Genomic DNA, 10,305 nt, shown 5'->3' with positions numbered 1-10,305 from the left:
ATGATCAGTCCCCGATCCTATTTCGTCTTCACGCCCTTGTTAGCAGGTACTGCAGTAGGGACATTGGAGTTCCGCGCCACCCTCGAGCCTGTAAGGAGACTCGGCTTGGACCATTTTCATCAGGGATGGGCCAACGATATAGACTTCAACCGCAAAGTCATACGGGTCGAGGCAAATGTATCTGATGACTTGGCCTCAAGAACAACCTGGGCGATAAGTGATAAACCATCCGGTCTGAGAAGCAAACAAGGCGAGACCTTCGACGTCCCCTATGACAAGTTAGTCATCGCTTGTGGCTCCTACAGTCAGACATTTGGAATCGAGGGCGTAAGGCAGCACGCGTTCTTTCTTCGTGATGTGGGTGATGCGCGCAAGATCCGGCTGAAGGTTCTCCAGTGTTTCGAAAGAGCCACACTGCCCACAACATCCGACCGGGATCGAAAAAGTTACTGCACTTTGCCATCGTCGGTGGCGGGCCAACTGGGATCGAATTTGCAGCGGAACTGCACGATCTGATCCGAGATGACCTGTCCAAACTCTATCCTGGACTCCAGGGGTTCGTCGGCATTACTATCTACGATGTCGCCCCGAAAGTCTTGCCCATGTTCGACCAGACTCTGGCGACCTATGCAATGAACCTTTTTAAGAGAGAGGGCATCCAGGTCAAGACAGAGCATCATCTCATCAGCATGAAGCCGGATGAGGAATGCGAAGGTTGCATGATGCTGAAGATCCAAGAATATGAAGACGAGGAAGTCAACGCCGGAATGGTCGTTTGGTCGACAGGGCTCATGCAAAGCCCGCTTGTGGAAAAACTGACTGGGAAGCTTTTCGATTGCCCACCCATCGCCGGAGGCGACGGTTTGAGCGGTCCGGTCAAACTACAGAAGGACCCGAAAACTGGCTCCATACTAACTGATCGCCATCTGCGTGTTAACGTCATCCCAGAGGAGACGCCAGCAGAGAAGGGCAACCGTTCCCATCCCGGCGCCATGACAGATGTATATGCTATTGGTGATTGTGCAGCTCTGCCCGATCAGGCCTTGCCGGCCACAGCCCAAGTTGCCAGTCAGAAGGTCGTACACTTGGCCAAGAGGCTCAACAAGGGAGGCATGGGCGAGAAGGAATTCAATTTTCGCAACTGGGGTACCATGACTTATCTGGGCAACTGGAAGGCCATCCATCAGAGTAGCGCAGATGATTTGAAAGGTTGGGCCGCGTGGGTCCTCTGGCGAACTGCATACTTGACGAGAAGCATGAGCATTCGCAACAAGATCATGGTGCCGATTTACTGGTGCATTACATGGCTGTTTGGAAGAGACATCTCGAGATTCTAGCAGTTTTCTACGTAAATCAGACCCAGCGATCCTGAGCCCAGATCGAGCCGGTGACTTCAGATTGAACACCCGGTCGCTGGAAAAGATTTATTGGGGGGGCGGGAAAATTGAGGATTACCCGCCCGATGGGCAATCCCAACCGTAAAACCAGCGACCCCAGCGGGCGAGACCAATGGACACCGGAGCAACCGGAACTGGTTCTGGCCACATTATATACCGCATTAGGGCAGGAGTGAGGCTCGACTATAGGCATATCGCTCGACATCCTTCTTGACGAGTTTCTCGATGCTCAAAGCATAGTTAGCAATATTACCAACATTACTGCGGATACCTGGCTCCAGCCGACTTGTGACAAGAAGGTGCAGATTTGAAGAATCAGCGTGCCCGTCGAGCTCTTGAAGCAGTATGGTCTGCCAAGCATATTACTAGCTTCTTGACGTCTGGCGGTAGAAGAATGCGCGTAATGTACTCCTTGTGTGCGGAGAAAGCCACATTGAGACAACAGTCAGCTTCAATTATTTTCTTCGGACAAAGCATGTAAAGCATGTAAATAATGGAGAGCGTTGACACGCCGTTACTGTCGGTCTCCCAGTGTCAATTTTCCGCGAACTACGGTGCCTGCGAGTGCACCACGGCCGAATGGGGCACGACAGGATAATAACGGCGCCTATATCTGCCCCGAGTCTGCTGCTGTTCGCTGGCTTTCATTGATTTGAGTGCGGCGCTACTAACGTACTGTGCCAGGAGCTCTCTACATCAAGATTTACAGTACATTCACCCTATCGTACGTACTGTAGTTTATAACTTATCAGAAACATACTGTACTGTACTGGATTCAAAAAAACATGTTTCATTGCCTAAAAATATAGGTAGGTATGGACCAGAAGAGCAGTACTGGAAATTTGGGTTCATCAGTGCAAAGCTGCGCAAATATTTTGTATGGGTTTCCTTGTTAAGTGCTGTCAATCTGCCCGAACTTAACGCCGAGGCGGGGAAAACTCCGAAAATCCAGAATGCAACAAACACGCAAATAATATTGGCTGATTGCCACATTTCCTATTTATTTTCCTCAAGGTCGCATTCATGATGTAATTGAATGGCAAGCGGAGATTGAGGTCCGCTGAGCGAAGACGTTGTACCAACCGAGCTCCTGTGTTTGTTCTGCAGCGACAAGCCGCTCTTGCAAGCCTTGTCTTTGGCACTGAGTGTCCTTGCGGGGCATGAAATGCTGATGACATAATGAGCTCGACTCTGGTGAAGATGATTTGGCCCGTTTAGTGCGTTTTGACGAGAATAAATCCTTGCGCAGATTGGGGGTTGACACTAGTGGCGCGGGGTGCTCTACGCTAATGACGCCTGGTACCCCGCCAATAGCTCACGTGGAATGGCATCACTGCACGCAGCCTAGATAGTAGTCGATACCTCCAGGCAGCGGGTATTTCACTGTTGTTGCCGCTGAAACTAACAAAGCCTACCCACAGCTCTATCTTCATTTGCTTCATGCCGAAGAGGAACACAAGAAGTTGGTTTATATTCGTAGGAGGAGCTGTTCTTATAATGGCGCTGGTAAAGGCTTTGGTAAAGGCTTTTCGGCCGTTTCTCTTCATCATCCACTTCATCCTGGATCGTTTGGTAGCATGGTGCCATTTGGTAAGCCACGGTCGCACTGAATCAATACCTTGTCATGGTCACAGCTAATCCAGCTCAAAGTCTGCCGATGGAGAATACGGATGGAAGACTCTGGATCGTAAGGTATTGGGTGACCTAGAAAGTTTCGTCGGCGTGGAAAGACACTCACCAAGTAGCTTAGACTGGAAAGCTCATGCGCGAGCAACAGCCGCTCTCCAAAAAACCGAAGTTGGTCTTGCTGTTCAACCCTGTCACGGAATGGATCGATACGACGCATGTCATGCGGATGTGGATCCACGAAAAGTCCTTGAGGGAGGGCGAAGAAGAAGGGACCCCGGCATCGAAGGAGCGGATCAAGACATTCGTCGATACCTATGGCATCAACATGTGCGACTTCGAACCATCAGACATCAGCAAATACACGACATTTGAGGACTTTTTATTCGCGCCCATAAGCCCAGCTCCAGGCCAATCCACGATCCGAAAGATCCGTCGAAGGCTGTGGTTGTGGCCGATTCGCGGGTTGTCGCTTACGGATCGGTAGCTGAGACGAAAAAGCTCTGGGTCAAGGGTACCGAGTTCACGATTTCGAACCTGGTCATGGACGTCCAGCTTGGGCGCGACTTTGCGGACGCTGCCGTTGCAAGTTTTCGCTTGTCGCCTCAGGATTATCATTGATTTCATTCACCAGTCGATGGCAAGATCAAAGCTTTTCGAAGCTTGCCTGGCGACTATTACCAGGTCGACCCAGTTGCGCTTCAAAGTCATGTCAACATTCTCACCCAAAATGCTCGATCTTACGTAGTAGTTGAAACAGAATCATTCGGAGATGTCCTTTTCGTTGCAATCGGTGCAACTAATGTTGGTACAGTGCGGTAAGCATGTCTTTCGGGAGAGGTATGAGTTACCGGATGTGAGTAACTGATGACGCCTTGGCAGCATTTACGACAAATTTCAGAATCTCAAGCAAAAGGTCTGCAAGGGGGATGAGATCGGGTACTTCCAATTTGGCGGCTCGTCTATTATTGTTGCTTTTCAAAAGGGCAGAGTTAGGTTCGACCAAGATTTGTTGGACCTAAGCAGGCTTAGGATACAAGTCTCCGTCGAAGTCGGGATGAGCCTGGGTAGAGCCCAGCTTGGATGGAAGAACTGGAGCAATGCTCGCGTGACGCGATCATCTTCCCTCTTTTCCTGGATCTTCTGAATCGTGTCAGTGAAGTAATGATTGTACGTAATGGGATGAATCGTCTGATGGGATCTCAAGAGCTCCCCTGTTTTCATGTTGAGCGCTGTAAGTATGCCAACCATAGCAGGCTGCACAATATCATGCATAATGGCCGTAGAGGTTGCTGAATCAGCCAGGTGAGCGATGGCGTGTCTGAGGAAAACCTGGCACGCCTTCCACGTGGCACGAATGTGACCACGAGCCAGCTCTTCCCAGGGGGCTAGCTTGGTCCCGAAAAAGGTCGGCTACAAGCATGGGATGAAACAACCCAGGTAGCTCTCTACCTCGGGACCTGCGCATTTTATTTTCGATATGATCGACGAACTCATCCCTGGTGACAGAAATGCAATGCTTTGACGCCCGTTCCTCTCCCAAATCAGTCATGTGGCGACGATGACCCTTCATAGATAGAGTCTTCGCAAACTGGTCGTTAAGATTATGGACGACGGCTCGGATGCGACGATGATAGCCGGTAGTAGACTCGGCGTCTTCAAAGAACAGATCATTCCAATCGCCATTAACTGCGCTCTGGACTAGCCGCTGATACAATTCGCTGATGCCAATCAAGTGGGCTTGCTGCTCATGCAGGGTAGTTCTAGGCTGGCCGAGTCTTGTGAGTCTTTCCTGGCAAGCAGTGCGCTTTGCCTCAATCTCGCGGATCAAACTGGGTAGCTCCGTTGTGATGTGGTTCAGAAGGACTTTGCTTAAGCGGTTGCGCAATTGGTCGATCCCCAAGACTGACTCCGGGAGTTCTGTCCAGATTCCCCTGTTGAAAAACTCGATCTCTCTGAGATCACGCTGAGCCAGTGACCCGTAGCCAGCCTCGGAGTCTAGGTTCTTCAGTACGTGCCAGCCCAGGCGGAACTCGACCTCCTGGTTTCGAGCCAGAGACACGTAGAGTGACTCGCTCTCGGAACCCGGGTGTAAGGTATCGGGCTTAGTGATAACACCCAGAGTGCGGGTTCCCGCAGAATCAGCCGAGCGCGCTAACTTCAGTACCACTTGGTTGGCAAAGTCATTCTTGGCCGAGACGACAGCCAGGATGATACTCCGTGGCTCTCTCATATACGCCTCGACAACCTCCTGAATCAGGTCAACATCTGAGGACGACTGGTGTTTGGTTTGCGAGTGGATAAGCCCAGGTAAATCCACAATGGTGAGATGTGGGCGGTCAGGCCCAGAGACCTCAATTCGGAGGAGATCTTTTGCAAAGGCCTTCCCATGGGTGCTGATACCCATGGCAGACTTGGCGTTGTCAATCAGGTTGGCCAAACCCTCAAAGTTCTCCAGCTCTTCATGGAAGGTAGCGAGGACGCCTTCTCAGAGTCGCTTCTCGCATGATGGGGAACGATAGAAACACTGGCGCTGGTCTGGGGAGTTCTGCGCAATACGAGCTCGGTAGGGAAGCGCGTGCAGAGGTTGCTCTTGACAGGGAATGATACCCCCAGATATAGCCTCGAGCACAGAGCTTTTCCCCGATGACTGATCTCCACACACAATGATCTGAGGGAGGGAGACGAAATGGTTAATGCCTTGGGAGCGAAGGCTGTCGATGGAGTCCATGAGATCGAGGCGTTCCTTGGAGCAAAGACCGTCCAATACTTCTGTACGGAGCGCGGTGAGCACCATTGTGAATTACGTGGCTGATGTCAGGATTGAATTTGAGGCTAGTTGTTTGGATTAAGAGAGAGCTTGATTCGAATCAGAATTGATGAAGTAGAGATGAACACAGTTGAAGAGAGCGCAGGTCTCATTTATTTTCTTAGGATGGCCTAACAGGAGGTATGGCGGCCATCGGGTACCTATGCATACGGCCCATTGCCGCAACGCGGCTCCAAAAAGCAAATCCGGCTGTCTGGCCTCCAGCATCGAATCATGCTGATTAGATGGTTCACATGCCGTACCTTGTATCTACTCTGGCTTCGGCCCTGCTTCGAATGAAACTACCTACTGTTCCATCTTGATGTCCTTAGCGTTCATCGTAACATATTACCGGTGTCTCAAAAGTATTGAACTCATGTCGGAACAGCTTCTACGACTCGCCTCCTTTCGCGCAAAGTCGGCGAGCCGTGCAGCTAAAGCACGCGGCGCCACGGCGTTACATTAGAAAGTGTTCTGACCAGAGGTCGTCATCCCTTTTCCGTGCTTGGTCACATGACTGTCGTCGCCCTTGGACTAGGCCCTGGCGGCGGGCCGCTGAAGTATCCATAGAGCCCCGTGGTCTCCACGCCGTGCACTTGAAAACAGCTATATTATAACCCAGCTGTGTCAAACTATGTAGATGATTTGCAAGAGGAACTTAGTTGGCAGGCCTTCCCTTTGCTGTAGTGACCAGTGGATTGGCGGGGGTTCGGTCTAACCCTAGCACGTAACGCGGCAGATGCTTCTCCTGAGTGCAAACCATTTTGCAACCAAAGTGTCAAGAGATGTGGGAGTTAGAATCACATAACCAAATGTACCATTCCACAATGAACCATTCCACAATGAACTTATTTCATTGCCTTGGAATGGGGCAAGAATTTGTTGTGGAGGATGTAATCTGGTTTGCTTGTGTCCGCACAATTGGGGCCAGTACTAAATCGCAGGGTAGATGTGGCTAGCTCCCGAATACTAGTACACGGCAAAGCTTTGTAGGGATGATCACGAGACCGGGCCCCTTGAGATCCGAGATGGGGAATTTACTGAGCCCATTCTCATACGGCACAGAAAGTTAACTGATGATCGACCTGGGGCAACAGGCTACGCTGGCAAAAGGGACAAAAGTGGAAAGTACGCGTTCTCTTAGACACATGTGACGGGTTGTATCTCAGATCACCCTCGCTGATAGCACTAAAATGCGTAAAGTTTATTTCTTTCTTCATACAGCTCCGCATGTTCTTCCGAAGCTTCCTTCTACATGAGCTACGCGGACTGCAGGCGGTTGTAGAGCGGACCACGCTTCCGAGAATAACCCTCGGGGCAATCCGCACCATATTTCCTCTTCGCCCCAATCACAGACACCTGGCGATGTTGGAGGGCTGGCTGGAGGACGGCACGGTCAAAGTCAATGAGCATGATACGCTCGCGCTGACCTTTTGGCCTTTCTTCACGCCCTCTGCCTTCGCCTTGGCGTAGCCAATCTCGGCAGTTTTCTGGATGATTCGCCAGGCCATGGCGGGCCTTTGGAATATGAGACGATGATATGCCGTAAGGCGACGATTGCATAGGCCTCTGTCTTGGAAGATGCAATACGATCGACGCGAGTTGCGTCCTAAGTGCTTGATGACAAGAGGAGGCAATCGATGCGGGCAGTCATTGATCGTAGCCAGTGGTAGGTGGGTGCCGATTGGAACGATCGGTTATATCGACAAGCAGCGATGAGATCGGTATCAACTGGGTTTATGTCCCGGTCGGCTCGAAGGGAAATGATCTAAATGTAAATAAATACCCTAAGAGAATAGGTCAAGTCTGGGGGACTTGGTCGCAAAAATGCACTAGGGTTTTAGGTAAGTACCCTGGGCCTGCCTGAACAAGAATTTGGTAGAGGCAGACGTTACTGTAATGTTTTCGGACCAGTACTAAAATCCAGGTTCAGCGTTCAGATTTCAATCTAGGATTCTTACGCTCTAGGGCCTCAAGACGTGCCTGCATGCATTGAACGCACACGTTGTGTGTAAGCATTTCCCGAAATGCGGATTGATGATACGTATTGAATACTATTCGACGCCACAATGTATCTCAAGCGAGGATCATGTAAAATTAATATAGCAGATCCATCCCATCTCAGCGGCTGCAGATGTAGCTTGGCGGCCCTTAGCACAGCACAATAGGGGCCGCCATGGGGATTGCCAGGTTCGTAGTGGCTGTATTCTATGTTGATTCTTACTTGCAGATTATTGTCTGAGACTGCCAATTCGCGGAGACGGCCCTGCAAGCCTGCAAGGTCTTTTCAGCTTCCCTGCCGTCTTTCTGCATGCTGTCTGCTAGCGTAGGTTTGAGACCAGGTCTGTGCCATAGCCAGGGAGTGGCCAAACGCTTCCGGGGCTGGTGACAGTTCTGCCGAAGATCTCGCTCCTCTTTTTTCGACTTTGCCCACCTCTGATGGCTTGCAGTAGTCCTGTACGGCTTAGGATTCATCCCAGACCCGTGGCCTACTATCATAGGCTGGTCTCCGGGATCGAGAGAGGGGAAAGAGGAATGTTTGCGATATGCAGTGCTGTTAACGTCCAGCGTCCTGTCTCCAAGGACCGAGCAGACTAGGGGACAAAGTGTGTTATTCCATGGTTTATTCTTCATTTGTTCTCTCTGAGGCGCCAAGTTATCTTGCCGCGTTCTCCAGATTCATTCTACCTCGCGCCTCATATAAACTCATGAAAATCACGTGAGCTCATACCCTATCGCATAACTATCCAGCCGCCTCTCAACTCGGTTCCATCAGTCTATTGTAGCTCATGGCTCATGCTCCAGGAGGGTCCAGCAAGCTGCCCTGCCGTTTTGGGTAGGCTTCCGTCATGGCCCACACCAAGAAAATCAAGGTTCGGAAGAGCGGCTTATCACTGTAGAACAAGACAGGGGATCTACCTCGGGATGCGATGGCGGGCCCCCCGCATATTTAATGTCATGCCGTGAAGTGACCCGCTTCAAAAACCAAGAGATTGGCCAATCAGAAGGCTCAAATTGGGCCACAGATGCGACCACAAAAATGCTAGCAGAGGAGACCAACAGAAATGAATCCCCCAAGAGGGATAAGTGACAACAGCGGCTAGAATAGATATATTCTTCATAACGCTGCCTTCTTCTAAGTCTAGCCAGACCCTTGTGTCCATCTCTTTGCACATCTGTCAATCAAGGCCTTATCCTCTCGTTCAGTCCTCATCCCTATCGCATCCCATCTTATGCGACAGTGGCCAGACCTCACCAGCTGTCAATAACGCCCAGATAGACGACATAACCTTCCACCATGGCCATCTCCGAGCAACAATACGAGCCCTCGGAATGGTCGATTACAACAGACGACCCCATCCTCACCCCTGAGCCGTCCGAGGTTGGCGGCCCTTGTCATGAGTCAGACTGGCGCGTAAGTTACTTTTCTTTCTATTTTAATAGTCGGCGTGGTTGCTGAGCATACTTTCGAACGCGTTGTCGGGTATCTGTTTTTAGGGGTTTTAATTCCACTTGCCATTTTTGTGTGGCTTCTCCGTTATTTTCTACACAATGTGTGTTATCGTTTAACTTTGACGAATCACTTATAAACGCAAGTGTTCTTCACGTGAAAAGGTATAAGATAGGATTAGCTAATAATCTGTGGCTATTAAGAAGACGCATGGATACCCTTCTTTTACCTCCGCGCCTTCCTTGAGTAACACAACCCATTACAAAGCCATCGAGTCTGTTCATGAAGCCGGTCCGCGGCCAAAATCTCCTTGCAAGATCATCAAGATGATGATCATATTCCAGATTGCTTCCATCTTTCTTTTGTGGCAATTGACGGATTCAACGTCTTGCAAAGCAACTACTAGTACCCCGGATCTAAATTTTGCAAGTGCCCAAGTCACTGAGACGCTATAGAGTCTGATTTGCTAATGACTTGTGGTCGCTGAGAAGTCTTTGGGGAGCACCTCCACCACTGCGGCGTCTGTGGCCCACGATTTACCGCAGAAAGTGTGGGACGAAACGAACCCATGGCCTGAAAATGCATATATGATTATCGAGAAAGCCACTGGCCGCGCCCTCACACTCCGGAACGGTGAACTCCTTCTTGTGGAGCTCGGGAGCGCCTCTCAAAAGGTGGCACAGACGGTGCATAACACTTGGCTCTGTTGTGAACAAAACAACTACTGGGGCTTCCAGAACAAGGCAACAGGGCGTTATCTAGGCCACGACGGTGGAAGCTCAATGCGTGTTGATGCGGCTAGCATTCAAAATTGGGAGATGTTCGTGGCTCGACCAGTTCGGGGGAGGGTACCAGCTGTTGATGCCGCACTACTGGCACACGCTCCAAGTAATCGCCCTCTACAACGGTGGGAAACACTTGACAAGGAGAATGCACGGCGGAATTGTGTGGGAATTTCGCAGGGCTCAAACCTAGATCGACTAGGTAACGCCTTTCCACGAAGCATGCCACTTCTCGGATGA

The 10,305-nt window shown here is 50.6% G+C and overlaps 4 protein-coding genes across 4 annotated transcripts; 3 read left to right on the top strand and 1 right to left on the bottom strand.

Annotated features, from left to right (window-relative positions):
* Positions 1-1,337, top strand: PG998_014462 (uncharacterized protein; the record flags this gene model as incomplete). The annotated part of the gene is made up of 2 exons (XM_066881278.1): positions 1-445; positions 499-1,337. The coding sequence occupies 2 exons, from the start codon at positions 1-3 to the stop codon at positions 1,335-1,337; spliced, it is 1,284 nt and encodes a 427-aa protein (XP_066723809.1).
* A 1,822-nt stretch (positions 1,338-3,159) lies between these two features.
* Positions 3,160-4,170, top strand: PG998_014461 (phosphatidylserine decarboxylase; the record flags this gene model as incomplete). Its single annotated transcript, XM_066881277.1, has 4 exons — positions 3,160-3,353; positions 3,428-3,612; positions 3,658-3,841; positions 3,906-4,170. The coding sequence occupies 4 exons, from the start codon at positions 3,160-3,162 to the stop codon at positions 4,168-4,170; spliced, it is 828 nt and encodes a 275-aa protein (XP_066723808.1).
* A 150-nt stretch (positions 4,171-4,320) lies between these two features.
* On the bottom strand, positions 4,321-5,430 carry PG998_014460 (uncharacterized protein; the record flags this gene model as incomplete). Its single annotated transcript, XM_066881276.1, has 1 exon — positions 4,321-5,430. One exon carries the CDS (start codon positions 5,428-5,430, stop codon positions 4,321-4,323), a length of 1,110 nt encoding a protein of 369 aa, XP_066723807.1.
* A 3,700-nt stretch (positions 5,431-9,130) lies between these two features.
* Positions 9,131-10,305, top strand: PG998_014459 (uncharacterized protein; the record flags this gene model as incomplete). The annotated part of the gene is made up of 2 exons (XM_066881275.1): positions 9,131-9,247; positions 9,829-10,305. The coding sequence occupies 2 exons, from the start codon at positions 9,131-9,133 to the stop codon at positions 10,303-10,305; spliced, it is 594 nt and encodes a 197-aa protein (XP_066723806.1).

The sequence above is a fragment of the Apiospora kogelbergensis genome (assembly GCF_038363985.1).
Source record: "Apiospora kogelbergensis strain CBS 113332 chromosome Unknown utg000011l_segment0_segment0, whole genome shotgun sequence".
Classification (NCBI taxonomy): domain Eukaryota; kingdom Fungi; phylum Ascomycota; class Sordariomycetes; order Amphisphaeriales; family Apiosporaceae; genus Apiospora; species Apiospora kogelbergensis.
This window is presented reverse-complemented; position numbering and strand designations above follow the sequence as displayed.